General features: G+C 47.4%; 1 protein-coding gene across 5 annotated transcripts in view; it reads left to right on the top strand.

The window, feature by feature from the left end:
• The window catches only part of LOC311103671 (histone acetyltransferase p300-like), a 32,102-nt gene extending 17,576 nt beyond the window's left edge, over positions 1-14,526 (top strand). For 3 of the 5 annotated variants that reach the window (XM_084145287.1, XM_084145288.1, XM_084145286.1), the window contains exons 18-29: positions 1,516-1,755; positions 1,978-2,066; positions 3,656-3,736; positions 4,284-4,340; positions 4,829-4,906; positions 6,716-6,783; positions 8,316-8,466; positions 8,728-8,988; positions 9,216-9,381; positions 9,497-9,664; positions 9,928-10,092; positions 10,181-14,526. In XM_084145287.1, the coding sequence (XP_084001413.1) occupies positions 1,516-1,755; positions 1,978-2,066; positions 3,656-3,736; positions 4,284-4,340; positions 4,829-4,906; positions 6,716-6,783; positions 8,316-8,466; positions 8,728-8,988; positions 9,216-9,381; positions 9,497-9,664; positions 9,928-10,092; positions 10,181-13,414 (4,758 nt within the window). In that variant the 3' untranslated portion in view covers positions 13,415-14,526. Of the gene's footprint in view, positions 1-1,515; positions 1,756-1,977; positions 2,067-3,625; positions 3,737-4,283; positions 4,341-4,828; positions 4,907-6,715; positions 6,793-8,315; positions 8,467-8,727; positions 8,989-9,215; positions 9,382-9,496; positions 9,671-9,927; positions 10,093-10,180 lie in introns of all 5 variants that reach the window. The other 2 variants (XM_084145285.1, XM_084145284.1) reach the window with 2 other exon arrangements.
• Positions 14,527-15,924: the final 1,398 nt, after the last annotated feature.

The raw sequence follows: 15,924 nt of genomic DNA, 5'->3' as shown, positions 1-15,924 counted from the left end.
TCCTCGCCAGTAATCAGTATTGTGTTGAAGTTGATTGTGAGTTATGTGAAGAGTTGTGCCAATGCCTGTATGCAGTAGTAGAGTGTGTCTCAGATAATGCTAATAGCTAGCAAATCAAATATCTCAGACCTCTTATTGAACACTGTGAAGAGATACCCAGGCAATGATGTCTGGCACTAATTGCAAAAATTGTTTGTAGACCATTGAGACCAATTCTGTTATTTTTGCCCAATTATTGGCAAAGGAGCTGATCTGATCAGACCAATTAGTGGAAAAAGATCAGAACTATAGGCTGACTTTGTAAATGCAGCCTGAGAGAGTGACTTGATATCGAATGGGCCTCACCATAATTTTAACTCTCCTGAAGCAGTGTTAGGGCACACTTTTTCCATTCTAAGAGGTCATTGGCACACTTCTCCTCAGTAACCCTCAATAGCCCCAGTGATGCACCTGACCCCAGAAACACCACCTGGGTATTCAACATGGACACACAACCAGGCTCAGAAACTGCTCAAATACTTTTAACATGCTCAAATAACCAGCAATACAGCACTTTTATGAGTGTAAGGATTTATATATCCACAATGGGATTATCACACCTCAATTTCCAATACACTCATAGAAACAACACTCATAGTTGTTGTAATTGAACTCCGATGAATGGAATGCAGCATACTATGAGCCATGTGTTCATGCATCACCAGGCTGTTGTGTCCTCTGTTTGTCAAAGTGAAGGGTCTCATTTCCTGTTTGTGTTTCCCTGGAGACGGAGAGAGATCCTTGGCTTTGACGACCCCGTCTCTGCTTTGCCCCTTTGTCTCAGTGCTCTTGGCTTTGACTGTGCTGTGTTGCCAACGTCCATGCTGCCAGTTTACCAGCGTGTGTTGTTTCTGCCTGACTGTTGTTACTGCTCTGTTCACCTCAGCTTTGTACCCTGACTCATGCCCTGAAAATGCTCTCCTCCAGGCAGTCTGTAGAGGAGAAAGCGGTTGCAATGGAACCGTCTGACTGCTTGAAAAACAAACACAAATGTACAGTGCACAACAGGTGCTTTATCCTGTCATTTCTGATAACTGTTGGATGTAAAAGTTGGTCTGCCTTCAGAGTACTAATCTAGCCCTGATTGAGGAGAAGTTTGAATTTTTGGGGTGAATCGGAGGGGACAAGCCTGGCCACCCCAGTGTCGTTCCTTGTCCTGTTCCCCATTCACGTAGAAAGGGTGCAAAGTTTGAGTGGTGAAGGGGAGAAGCTGTCATGTCTCTCAGTTTGCACATGAACCTCTCTGCAGCCATCAACATTGTCCCCTGCACCCTCTTCTCTCCCCTGCTCTGGTTCCACCTGGATGTCCACCACAACTTCTGCTACTTCAACTATGATGATGACGAACATGGTCTTCTCTACATTCCCTCCTCCTGCATCGATGACCACACCAATCCCTTTCCACCCCTTTTCTCCCCACCCTCCTTTCTGGGCTGAACCCTACCCTCGCTGACACCTGGACTTGGTCCCATTCAGGACTACTTTGACATTGTAAAGAACCCCATAGACCTGTCGACGATAAAGCGTAAGCTGGACACGGGACAGTATCAGGAGCCCTGGCAATATGTGGATGACATCTGGCTCATGTTTAACAACGCCTGGCTGTACAACCGCAAGACATCCCGCGTCTACAAGTACTGCTCCAAGCTTGCCGAGGTGTTCGAAGCCGAGATCGACCCTGTCATGCAGGGCCTGGGCTACTGCTGCGGGAGGAAGGTGAGCGGAAGTGTGTGTGTGTGTGTGTGTGTGTGTGTGTGTGAATGGATGTGTATAACATCAGTCATTGAAGACAGCACAGCTTTCACCTTCTCTCTTTACCACTGCGTTTGAAACATACAGTCGTACAAACATTATGATTTGGTTCCTGGATAAGTATTTTTCAGTACATAGACTGTATCTATCTATCTCTTACTATGGCCTCTCTTATTCTGTTTGCAGCTTGAGTTTTCCCCCCAAACTCTATGCTGCTATGGGAAACAGTTATGCACCATCCCGCGCGATGCTACTTATTTTAGCTACCAGAACAGGTAAGGGGCGTACAGAGGCACAAACAAACTCACATACTCAAGACACTGAAAGGAGCATGGTCATTCATACCCTCAAGGGTTCTCTCACACACACACACACACTTGCACAAGTCATGTTTTCTGCATATTTTATATAAATCCACATTTCCCAAATCTACTTGAGTGATTCTTATTGTGATGTTATTGTGCATGCTGATATTATCTGCAATATAGCATTGTTCAATCACAGATGAGTGAAGTTTTAATTTGGCTTTAAATGGTTACACCCTGCCAGCATTTTCATCTTCATCGTTCACCGATTTAATTTTCATTTTTGACATTTACAAAGTGGGTTCCCTGTTTTAAGAGATTATTTAGAAATCTACACTTTTCCACTAGTCTACTTAAAATGCATAGATAAATGTATTTATCAATTACAGGTAAGTAATTGAATGAAACTGATGTGGCAAATGGATAGATCATTCCTTTTGGACACAAGACTTCAAATAAGACTCAGGGCGATATTGCTGCACAGCTGCAGTGAACACTTTGATCTGCATAATATTTCATTGAACAAAGCTTGATACATTCTATCAGATACATTTGACCATCAAGACAGCATCACCATAGTGTAGTAGGTTAGGGCAACACAGTATTCACAACCTCACTACATGTATGATAATTCCTCTCTCCAACACAAGAAAGGGACCCTCTTTATAAATGGAGCAAAAGGATGATGGGTCGCTGTTGCACTACCACTTGCTTTTCCTCATCCACACTGTGTTTGAGCCCCCCCCCCCCCCCCCACCTTACTGTGTTAGCTTAAAGGGATACTTTGGGATTTTTTGCAATGAGGCCCTTTATGTACTTCCCCAGAGGCAGATGCACTTGTGGATACCATGTTTATGTATTTGTGTCCAGTATGAAGGAAGTTAGAGGTAGTTTCATGAGCCAATGCTAACTAGCATTAGCGCAATTACTTTGCGCTAACGCTAGTTATCAATTGCGCTAGCGCTAGTTAACAACTTCCTTAAAACCGCACGCAGAGACATAACATTTTTATCCACGAGTTCATCGGACTCTGGGGAAGTAAATAAAGGTCCTCATTGCCAACATCTCGGAGTATCCCTTTAATTACGTTTTTGTCCACTGACTGTCTGACACTAATCTGTGCTTTGCATTGGATTGTCCTCGTTGTTATGTTCTCCCCATCCTTCACTCTTCCCATCCTATTCATCCCTCCATCATCCTCGTCTGACCTGTAACGATTTATTTCACGCTTTTTTAATATTCATTTTGCCCTCCCTTCCCCCATCTCCCCCTTCTTCCCTTCTCTCCCTCCTTTTTTAATGCTTGTGATGTCTGCATTGGCCTGCTTTGGTGTGACCAATCATCCACTCCAAAATATAACTGCAAAATCAAAACACCTGCCCACACAAAAACCCTGCATCATGATTGGCTGCTACCTGGCGACGACCTTGCCCTCTGCTCTTCTCCTGGCCTGTCCTGCCCTGCCCTGATTGGTGACTGCTTCTTCGTGCCTTCTCTGTGATTGGCTGTGCGGTTGGCGAACGGTGTAGTTCACCACAATTTGGGCTTCTTGCTGACAGGTACCACTTCTGTGAGAAGTGTTTCAACGAAATCCAGGGCGAGTGCGTGTCCCTGGGGGATGATCCCTCTCAGCCTCAGACGTGAGTACCAACCTCCCCACCCCCTCCTAAACCCCCCACTATTTTAATACTGACATGGTTCTTCTATTGCTCATTTTGATGACATGTAAATATTGTTGGGTTTCTTTGATTTATAAATGCTCTCTATCAATGGGATTGAGAAATGTTTAATCTCTTCAATGGGACTTCTCTTTCTCCCCATCATGGAATACCTCTCCCTTAGTGAAATAGTATACTTTTTTTTTTATAACATGTCTTTCTCTCTCTCCTCTACCTCTTAAGGCAGCAGTTCACTTCAACTGCCGTCTCCATCCTTTTACTTGATTTACTTGCCTCTTCTCTCTTCAGCTAAAACCCCAACATACTGAGGGCTCTTAATGTTCCAGAAGTGTTAGATGATGTTTTAGAAATGGCTGAATCCTAGCCTGTATGAAGCCTGAGCCTGCAGTTATTGCTTGTGACTTTTCTTTATGGCTGTAATATAGCACATTGCATTTCTGGCCCAGTGATTGGATTGAGTCTGTTCTTACCTCCCACACTCCTGGGCCTCCTTCCCACCTCTTCACAGGTCCATCAGCAAAGATCAGTTTCAGCGGAAGAAGAATGACACGCTCGACCCTGAATGGTACCTACTTTTCTTATTTTTCCTTTACATTTGATCTGTACTTGGTGTCAACCCATGTTTTCAATGTGGTACATTTGCATAATAATAATAATAATAATAATATGCCATTTAGCAGACGCTTTTATCCAAAGCGACTTACAGTCATGCGTGCATACATTTTTGTGTATGGGTGGTCCCGGGGATCGAACCCACTACCTTGGCGTTACAAGCGCCATGCTCTACCAGCTGAGCTACAGCATGCATCAACTTGCATCAAATATTTGTTAACTGGCAATCTGTAATATTTCATCTTTAGTGTGTTTTTAGTCAGTTACTCTAGGACCTGTTTGGGTCGTCATCATGGCTTTTGTGTTTGAAATGTTCTGCTAGTTGAATCTCCTGTTGGTTGAATCTCCTGTTGAGAAAATAATGATCATTTCCATGTGACACATGGCATCAATAACCCGTGACTCTCTCTGTCCACCTCTCTATTTTCTGTTTTTCTGCAGGCTTGTGGAATGTATCGACTGCGGGCGTAAAATGCACCAAATCTGTGTCCTGCATAATGACACCATATGGCCGGCAGGGTGAGCCAACTTGCATACACATTCTGTACATCTTACATTGTGACTGTTAGAACTGTGATACTGCTGATAATTTAAAAAAATACACTGCTCAAAAAAATAAAGGGAACACTTAAACAACACAATGTAACTCCAAGTCAATCACACTTCTGTGAAATCAAACTGTCCACTTAGGAAGCAACACTGATTGACAATACATTTCACATGCTGTTGTGCAAATTGAATAGACAACAGGTGGAAATTATAGGCAATTAGCAAGACACCCCCAATAAAGCAGTGGTTCTGCAGGTGGTGACCACAGACCACTTCTCAGTTCCTATGCTTCCTGGCTGATGTTTTGGTCACTTTTGAATGCTGGCGGTGCTTTCACTCTAGTGGTAGCATGAGACGGAGTCTACAACCCACACAAGTGGCTCAGGTAGTGCAGCTCATCCAGGATGGCACATCAATGCGAGCTGTGGCAAGACGGTTTGCTGTGTCTGTCAGCATAGTGTCCAGAGCATGGAGGCGCTATCAGGAGACAGGCCAGTACATCAGGAGACGTGGAGGAGGCCGTAGGAGGGCAACAACCCAGCAGCAGGACTGCTACTCCGCCTTTGTGCAAGGAGGAGCAGGAGGAGCACTGCCAGAGCCCTGCAAAATGACCTCCAGCAGGCCACAAATGTGCATGTGTCAAACGGTCAGAAACAGACTCCATGAGGGTGGTATGAGGGCCCGACGTCCACAAGTGGGGGTTGTGCTTACAGCCCAACACCGTGCAGGACGTTTGGCATTTGCCAGAGAACACCAAGATTGGCAAATTCGCCACTGGCGCCCTGTGCTCTTCACAGATGAAGCAGGTTCACACTGAGCACATGTGACAGAGTCTGGAGACGCCGTGGAGAACGTTCTGCTGCCTGCAACATCCTCCAGCATGACCGGTTTGGCGGTGGGTCAGTCATGGTATGGGGTGGCATTTCTTTGGGGGGCCGCACAGCCCTCCATGTGCTCGCCAGAGGTAGCCTGACTGCCATAAGGTACCGAGATGAGATCCTCAGACCCCTTGTGAGACCATATGCTGGTGCGGTTGGCCCTGGGTTCCTCATACTGCAAGACAATGCTAGACCTCATGTGGCTGGAGTGTGTCAGCAGTTCCTGCAAGAGGAAGGCATTGATGTTATGGACTGGCCTGCCCGTTCCCCAGACCTGAATCCAATTGAGCACATCTGGGACATCATGTCTCGCTCCATCCACCAACGCCACGTTGCACCACAGACTGTCCAGGAGCATGCCCAGGCACGTGGAGGCCACACACACTACTGAGCCTCATTTTGACTTGTTTTAAGGACATTACATCAAAGTTGGATCAGCCTGTAGTGTGGTTTTTTAATTGAGGGTGACTCCAAATCCAGACCTCCATGGGTTGATAAATTTGATTTCCATTGATAATTTGTGTGATTTTGTTGTCAGCACATTCAACTATGTAAAGAAAAAAGTATTTAATAAGATTATTTCATTCATTCAGATCTAGGATGTGTTATTTTAGTGTTCCCTTAATTTTTTTGAGCAGTGTGTATATATAAAAATAAAATACAACTTTATTCCAAGGTGCAGTTCAAGGTTCAATCTTACTGTGGTTGTGTTGCCTGTTTACCATCATGACCCTCAGCAATACCTTACATCATTCATGGCTGCCAACATAACCTTAGTGTCTTATACAGTAGATGGAGGGCAAAGAAGTGAAGATGAAGGCCTCTGAACTATAACAAATGCATGTATGATTTATTTGAAGTAATGAAATAAAGCGTTTTCCTTTCCCCCCCCTCTCCACAGCTTTGTATGTGACAGCTGCCTTAAGAAGGCCAATAAGACACGGAAAGAGAACAAATACGCGGCCAAAAGTAAGTGGAGTAAGTGAAAAACGGGGGGTGCTCATCTACCGTCATCTTCATTGGGGTGTCCGTCCATCTGTCTCCCCTCCCTCCCTTCTCCAGTCGCTCAGCCGTCTCTTTATCCTCTTCTCCTTTGGTGCTGTTACTGACACATACTCATTTCCTAAATCCACATCCCACAAGTATAACACAATACTTTCATGTGAAGAGCAAACACACACAATTGACTTTTTCCCCCCTTCAAATCTTTGTTTTAATTTTCCTGTCAACGGTTATGATTTTGTGCGCTGTGTTTTTCCAAATAATTGTCCTCTTTCCTCTGAGGCAGTCTGGTTTAATTCCCTACACCCTGATACACTACTTTAGAGGACGAGTGTTCCAGTTAACACACATTCTACCTTTTTTCCTTTCTACTTTTTTCCATGACCCAACCCTTTCGTATCTCCCCCTCCCCCCCAATGAAAATGTTACATGTAACCAACCCTATTTTTTATTTCAGAAGCCAGTCCTCAGACAATAGTTGCCGCTGCCAGTCCGCTGCAGCTTTGTGGTTCGATTTCACTCTTATCCCAGGCCTGTACACACTGAAGGCTATGGCAAAAACATGGTCATTGTAGGGGTTCTCGGTTTACAGTTTGCTGTTTTAAGGTTTGTGGGTCACCCAGGCAGACATGGACGTCTTTTTTATCTTGTTGGATCCTTTATTTATGTCATCCTCTCACAAATATTTTTTTCCTCAGTGGGTGTCCACTGTCCAGAAATCTACTTGAAATCATATTTTGGGAGAATTATTTTTTTCTGTTTGCAATGGCATCAATACTCACGTTTTTTCCCCAACTTTCTGACAGTTGTACTGTTTTTGCATGCCACGTGTGGAAATTCTTACCGCCCCCATGCCATTCTCCACACCCTCAATGAAGGCAGAGTTTTTAGGGAGCCACAGGTAGGCGGGAGGGCGTGCGCATAAAAGGGACCAACCGGCCTAGTCTCATACAAGGATCTCAATTAAATATGTCTTGAATGGAAGAGGGGTAAATGTCCTTATATGGAGTCAGACCCAGTCTACACCTTGTAATCTCTTCTGATTTATTGAGTGTTCAGAGCAGAAGACTAGTCCAAGTCTCAGATATGCTGTTAGTTGCCAAATTGACAACGCTATCAGGGCATTTTAGACATTGATTGAAGGATTGACAAAGTGCCTCAGACTGACTCCAGAGTACTCTGAAACACTAGAAACAGTCAGTGGTTGAATTTGTATGCTCCTGACTTGCACTTTTATAAAACAGTTTAAAAAACACTGTCAGATTAGAGCCCAGTGGGTCTTCTGTCTTTAATGTCACCAGAGAAGTGAAGTCCTTTGCGCTGAGCTACTTAACAGACATAACCCCCATACACCCAACTACCCCCCCAGACTGGGTTGGCTTTTACTGAAACCATGTGACCTTTCATCTAATCGCTATCACCCATTTCCTCTCTTCCTTCCTCGTTCCTCTATTTCTCTCCCTCCCCCATTCTATTCTTTCCATACTTAATTTTCACAGGGCTCCCTCAAACTAAGTTGGGCAGCTTCCTAGAGGGGCGAGTGAATGACTACCTCAGGCGGCAGAACCATCCCGAGTCTGGTGATGTCACTATCCGTGTGGTCCATGTCTCCGACAAGGTGGTGGAGGTCAAGCCGGGCATGAAATCCAGGTGAGGGTCTGAGGGCACAGTGGGGTAGTGATTCATTAATATGGGGTCAAATATAGACTACCAAGGAAGATGTCAAATTGATCCTAGCGTCAATGGACTCCAAAGTAATGTTAAAGGTTAATGTGGGCTTTAAATGAGTCCCATTGTAGACTGGAGAGTTGAGACTTATCCTAACAACCTTATCTGTTCTCATGGGACAGCACCTATACAGTGTTTGTCTGTGTGGTTGTGTCTACTTACGCTCTCCTTTAACTGATACAGGTTTGTGGACACTGGGGAAATGTCGGAGTCCTTTCCCTACAGGACGAAGGCGCTGTTTGCGTTCGAGGACATAGACGGAGCTGACGTCTGCTTCTTCGGCATGCACGTGCAGGAGTATGGCTCAGACAGCCCTCCGCCAAACCAGAGACGCGTGTATATCTCTTACTTGGACAGCGTGCACTTCTTCCAACCTCGACACCTCCGCACAGGCGTCTACCATGAGATACTCATAGGGTACCTGGAGTACGTGAAGAAGTTGGGGTAAGAGACTAGGCCCTTTTTTACTAAGCTCAACCTATTTGTGGGCATAGATTCTTGAAAACATGACATGACCTAGACCTCATCGCTCTAAACATAGTGTAATGATATGCATGTACTAAATGTCTAAAGGGTCTGTTGCAAATTTCATAATATACCTTAACGTTCTAATAAGATTCACTATTTCCAGTTGCTGGTCTGATTCTTAAACCCTTCCTCTCCCATGGCAGGTTTACAACAGGGCACATCTGGGCTTGTCCCCCAAGTGAAGGGGACGACTACATCTTCCACTGTCATCCTGTGGACCAGAAGATCCCCAAGCCCAAGCGCCTACAGGAGTGGTACAAGAAGATGCTGGACAAGGCCGTAGCTGAGCGCATTGTGCACGACTACAAGGTGACTACAATTATTTTGGTGTTTTGTCAGACATTGCACAGGTTGTGCCAGGCAGAAATCCAACTTCTTTATTCTATGAAATAATTGTATGCATCTTATTCATGCTCTGTTTCAGGACGTCTTCAAGCAGGCCACGGAGGACCGTCTCACCAGTGCCAACGAGCTACCATACTTTGAGGGGGACTTCTGGCCCAACGTGCTGGAGGAGAGCATCAAGGAGCTGGAGCAGGAGGAGGAGGAGAGGAAGAGGGAGGAGAACAGCACCTCCAGCGAGAGCGTAGATGTGAGTGTAAGGACTTCAATACAACAGGAGAGAAAGGAGTGTGTTTGTGAATATGTTATAGGATCTGGGGTGTGGGATATTGGTTGTTGGTCCTCAATTGTAACATGATAGGAGCAGCTGTTTGTTGTTAAAAAGTATTGCTCAGGAGGAGAGATATTGAACCATTGCTAATTGGGTCAATTTCGAGGCTGCGTCAGATTCAGTGCTTTAATAGGGATGGAATGTATTGAAGTCGTTTTTAATCTGGTGTTCTCCACACACAGGCCCCGAAAAGTGACAGCAAGAATGCCAAAAAGAAGAACAGTAAGAAGACAAGCAAGAACAAGAACAGCAGCCTGATCCGAGCCAATAAGAAGAAACCAGGGATGCCCAATGTGTCCAATGACCTCTCCCAGAAGCTCTACGCTTCTATGGAGAAACACAAGGAGGTAGTTGATCCTGTCACAACCTTCTAAATAAAGCCACAACACAAACTGTCAGTCCCAGTGCTCATCCTTTCTTCTCTGCCCCCTACAGGTGTTCTTTGTGATCCGTCTCATCGCCGGCCCCACTGCCAACTCCCTGCCCCCCATCACGGACCCAGACCCCCTAATGGCCTGTGACCTGATGGACGGGCGTGATGCCTTCCTGACACTGGCCAGGGACAAGCACCTGGAGTTCTCCTCCCTGAGGAGGGCCAAGTGGAGCTCCATGTGCATGCTGGTGGAGCTACACAATCAGAGCCAGGACCGCTTCGTCTACACCTGCAACGAGTGCAAGGCAAGCGTGGAGACACGCTTCCACTGCACCGTCTGCGAGGACTATGACCTCTGTATCACCTGCTATAACACTAAGGGCCATGAACACAAGATGGAGAAGCTGGGCCTGGGCCTGGACGACGAGAGCAACAACGCAGCGGCCGCTGCCAGTCAGAGCCCCGGGGACTCCCGCCGCCTCAGCATCCAGCGCTGTATCCAGTCCCTGGTCCACGCCTGCCAATGCCGCAATGCCAACTGCTCCCTGCCGTCCTGCCAGAAGATGAAGCGTGTGGTGCAGCACACCAAGGGATGCAAGCGCAAGACCAACGGTGGCTGCCCTATCTGCAAGCAACTCATCGCCCTGTGCTGCTACCACGCCAAGCACTGCCAGGAGAACAAGTGCCCTGTGCCCTTTTGCCTCAACATCAAGCACAAGCTCCGCCAGCAGCAACTCCAGCACCGCCTCCAGCAGGCTCAGATGCTGCGGAGAAGAATGGCCAGCATGCAGAGGGTGGGCCAGCCTGCCTGCGGTGGAGGAGGACCCCCGGGGGGGCTGCCATCACCGGGTAACAACAGCACCACAGCCCCCAGTACACCCATGTCAGGAGGCACCCAGCCCCCAACACCACAGACACCCACCCAGCCCAACATGCCTCCTGGGCCCCAGCCAGGGATGGGTGGTGGAGGAACTTTGCAGCAACAGCAACAACTCCAGCAGCAGAGTGGGATGCCTCAGCAGCACCACCAGCTCCACCACCAGTTCCAGCAGATGCCTGGAGGAGGGGGGATGATGAACTCCCCCCAGCAGCAGCAGATGGTTCCTCAGGTCCAACAGCAGTCCCAGGCTTCAAACCCCCAACAGCTCCAGCAACACCCCAACAGCCTGCCCCCTTACACCAACAGGCCTCCAGGCTCCTCGCCGCACCCCCAGTCCCAAGGCAAACCGGGCCTGGGACCAGCCACACCACCTCAGCAGCAGCCACCCCAACAGCAGCCCAACCCTGGCCAGCCTTCCATGCCCCAACAGCAGCAACCTCCTTCGGGGCCGCCTCCAGCGGCTGTGGAGATCGCTTTAAAGATTCAACAAGTGGCAGACGCCCAAAGGAAGATGGCCCTGCAGAGGCAGGCGGCGCAGGCAGCTGGTATGATGCCGCCGCACCCTCACCACCAACAGCCCCAGGGCCAGATGGGCATGGCCCACCCTGGGGTGGGCATGGTGGGGGCCCAGGGGCTGCCTCCCCAGGCTCAGGCAGCTCAGGCTGCTGCCGCCAGGGCTCACATGGAGCAGCAACAACAACAGCAGCAGCAGCAGCAGGGTCCTCCAGGTATGATGGTGGGCCCTGCCCCCATGCAGCAGCAGCCCCAGCAGCCTAACCCCCAGGGCCAGCTGCCTCCACAGGTGCAGCAGAGGGTTGGTCCCCCGCTTCAGAATCCCCAGCAACAGTGGGCCGGCCAGGGAATGTCACCCCAGCAGAGGCAAGTCATGATGGGACATCCAGGCATGGTGGCGCCTCAGCAGCAACAACCGCAGCAAATGCAACAGCGGCAGCAGGCTCCGGGACCTGGTGGGTTGATTGGTATGGTGCAGCAAGGTGGTGCGGCCGGGGGTGGGAACCTCCCGCAGGCTGCCCTTCAGGAACTGCTGCGTACCCTTCGCTCCCCCAGCTCACCCGAGCAGCAACAGCAGGTGCTCAATATCCTTCGCTCAAACCCTCAGCTAATGGCTGCCTTTATCAAGCAGAGAGCCTCCAAGTACAAGGGGGGCCCAGGACCCCTGGGAGCCCCTGGTGGCCCAGTACCCCTGGGAGCCCCTGGGGGGCCAGGTCCAGCCAGAGTTCCAGGAGGTATGGGCAGCCAACAGGTCAATGTGAATGCTGTGGCTGGTCAGCCAGGTATGCACATGGGTCAGGGAGTCAACATGCCAACCATGGCCCAGCTACAGCAAGTACAGCAGCAGCAACAGCAGCAGCGTCCTATGCTTAGTAGTTTGCAGCAGCAACAGGTGGCAGCACTTCAGCAACAGCATCAACAGCAGCAGCATCAGCAAGGAGGGATGCCAGGCCAGCAGGCACCTAACATGGCCAACATAAACCCCCAGTTCAGAGAGCTCCTTATGAGGAGGCATCTCCAACAACAGCAACAGCAGCAGCAGCAGCAACAACAACAGATTGGGAACCATGCCCAGTTCCAGCAGCAGGGCTACATGGGCCAGCCGGGCATGGCCCCCCAGCAGCCTGGTCAGGGCCAGTCTGGACTGCAGCCTGGAGCCCAGCCAGGGCAGCAGCAGCAGGGTTACCCTGGCACGGTGGCCCAGCAGCAGGCTGCTGCAGTGCTCCAGCAGAGGCTCCAGCATCAGCACCAACTCCAGATGCAGCAGCAACAACACCAGAACGCCATGGCGGGCCACCAGGGGGCTGAGGGGGGTCCGGGCAGTGGAGTAGGAGGCCCACCTCAGCAGCCCCAGCCGCAGGGCGCCCCCCAGCCGCTGTCCTCCCAAGCTCTGCTCCAGCAGGCCCTGCACCAGAGGCTGCTTCAACAGCAGCAGCAGCATCTGGGTGGTGGCTCTCCAGCCCAGCACAGCAGCCCCATGAGCCCCCAGCAGCAGATGGCCCAGTCCCCTCACCTGCAGGGCCAGATGCTGTCCACGTCCCTCAGCAACCAAGTGCGCTCGCCTCAGCCCTCCCCGCGACCCCAGTCCCAGCCACCACACTCTAGCCCCTCCCCGCGCATGCAGCCCCAGCCTTCCCCTCACCATATCTCCCCACAAACCCAGACAGGCTCCCCGCACCCGGGCCAGCTACCCCAGCACCACCCTGGCATGGTGGTCCCCCCTCAACAGCCGCCTCAGCAGCAGCAGAACTCAATGGACCAGTTTGGGTCTGACCAGAATGCCATGCTGTCTCAGCTCAGTGGGATGGGTGGTCTTCATGGGCCTGGAGGACCTGACATGCTGTCTGGGAACAGCCAGGACCTTGTGCAGAACATTAATCACAACACCTTAGACATCATGTAGCCTCACCATGCTTTCAGGACTGCACCTGGGACAGTGTTAGCCTTTTTTTACAATTAATATTATTTAAAATGTTTTCAATAAAAAAATACATTGAAGTGAACTTCCTATGGGAGATGCAACTATAACTCAACACGTCGATGAATTACTAAATGAATGGTAAGTTATTGCTGTTAATATATATTTTTTGCCAATTGTGTACAAATAGGGGGATGGTATCTCCCTTAGAGAATACAACACAGGTAATATTTTTTGGGGTTGGGAGTATTTGCCTTTTTAAGAAATGTTTTTAAGATTTTAAAAATTGTGAAAAATGTAAGAGCAAATGATTTAATGCAGTGGACTTATTGTAATTTCAGTTTTACAGAGTGATGTGGATTAATATTATTATAAATCCAAACATCATGCATATCTTTTAAAAGTTGGGTTTACTTTATTTATTTTAGTTTTTTGGCAGTTTGTTGGCATATACCCTAAGACTGCTACAATTCACATAGAATATATTTTTGTTATTGACTATTGAAATGGGGGTGGGGTTATTTCATTTCAATGACGTCTGGGTTGGGCTTTCAATCTGGAATAAAATGAGTGTTGGTGGTTGAGGGCCTGCTGCAAGTTTCAGTGGCCAATGTATACACATTTGAAATGCCTAACCATTCGACATCAATACTGGAAGGGCCCTCCCTCACCCTCGAATGTGTGAGCACTCCTGTAAGACACTTAGTATTGGAGGAGGGGGGCACATACCTATGTGCCTGTAAAGTTTAGAGTACATGAGGTATGGGGGGGTCCGCCAGTGCATAGGACATTACGGTTCTTGTAAAGCAGAGGGAATGGATCCAAATAAACTGTGCTGCACAGAACTGAGGAAGGGGAGAGACGTGACCAGTCTCTCTCTGCCTCACTCTTACTTTTCCCTCTGGACTTAACCCCAGCAGCTCAAGAGCCCAATGCACTGGTCCCCTTCTCCTGCCCCAGAATAATTGCTGTCCCTCCTCCCAACCCCAATTTATCTTTCTGCTCAGAACTTTGAGAGTTTAATTTAATATTTTTTACTGTACAAAGAACTGTGGACTCAAATACTGTTTTTTTTATAATAAAATGAAAACGACATATGTGCTGAATATTTTCACTTGTAGCTAGTCCAATTAAAGATCGCTTTAGGTCGACCTAAATACATGCTTCCCTGAGGAGACTACGACCCCTAGTGGTGATAAAAGGAGTCACAAGTTGCTGCAAATGCATTTCCAAAACGGCTACTAAAATGTTTTATTCCATGCAAAAATTTTGGGAGGTGATATCCATCCTGTTATATGAATCTCAAACACAAGCAGATTTTACACTATGTATTTGTAGGCATATGGTATTGACAAGTCATCGTGACCAAAGATACATTTTTCGACACGTGACATATAATTTAATTTAGCTTTTACATGTGACATGCGATAAATACAACCGAGAACATTTGCTTCAGTTTGCACATTTCCTACTGTAACAATGGCGTAAACCGATCCTCTTTAGAAATGCACAAAGTCTTAGTGAGAGGGGTGGACTATCATTTGGTAATACAAAAATAGGCCTTTTTTTACTTGAATTAAAAAATAAAAACAATACTTCAACGCAGCCAGCCTTCATCTTGAAATGCTAAACTTCTATCCCTCCAGGCATTCCTTCTCTCCTTTCTATTTCTTTGTTATAGAAATAAACGTATTAAATAAAATTAAGGACAAGGGTGTGCATGATTGACAGGACATGCAGAACTTACTGTAAATATTGAGGAAGACAGTCGACTTTATACAAAAGCGTTTGAAAAAGGAGTAAACGAAATGAGACCCAAAACACATTTGGGAATGAGTGGTGTGAACTGATATCTCCTCTTTAGAAATGCACAAAGGCTTAGCGAGAGGGGTGGACTATCAAATGGTAATACAAAAATAGAATCAGGTAGGCTCTTAATTTGAGAAGTAAAATAAAGAAAAACAATACTCAACGCAGCCAGCCTTCATCTTGAAATGCAGAACTTCTATCCCTCCAGGCATTCCTTTCTAAATTATTTATTTGTTATAGAAATAAACATATTAAATGAAATGGAGGACAAGGGTGTGCATGACTGACAGGACATGCAGAACTTACTGTTAATACTGAGGAAGACAGACGACTTAATACAAAAGCGTTAGAAAAAAGTGCAACCAAAATGAGCCCCAAAACACATTTGGGAATGAGTATATCCTGGAATAAGAGACATTGGAGAAGTAGTAATGTTATAAATATGACATTCAGGAGTCAGCTGCTCTCTCCCATCCATCCTCATCCTTCTCTCTTACAAATCATCTTTCCAGAACTAAACACAATGTGAAAATTACAACCCAAATTTCTAAGGTACAATACCTCACCAAACCCATAGTAATTGGTATCAATTTACTCTCATAGGCTTTGTAAACATCTTTAATGACAAACTATTATGGTTGTTTATCTAAACATGTTCCTAAGTAGTAAATTCAACATATGGGTAG

This window comes from Coregonus lavaretus (genome assembly GCF_964263955.1).
Source record: "Coregonus lavaretus genome assembly, chromosome: 2".
NCBI lineage: Eukaryota > Metazoa > Chordata > Actinopteri > Salmoniformes > Salmonidae > Coregonus > Coregonus lavaretus.
This window is presented reverse-complemented; position numbering and strand designations above follow the sequence as displayed.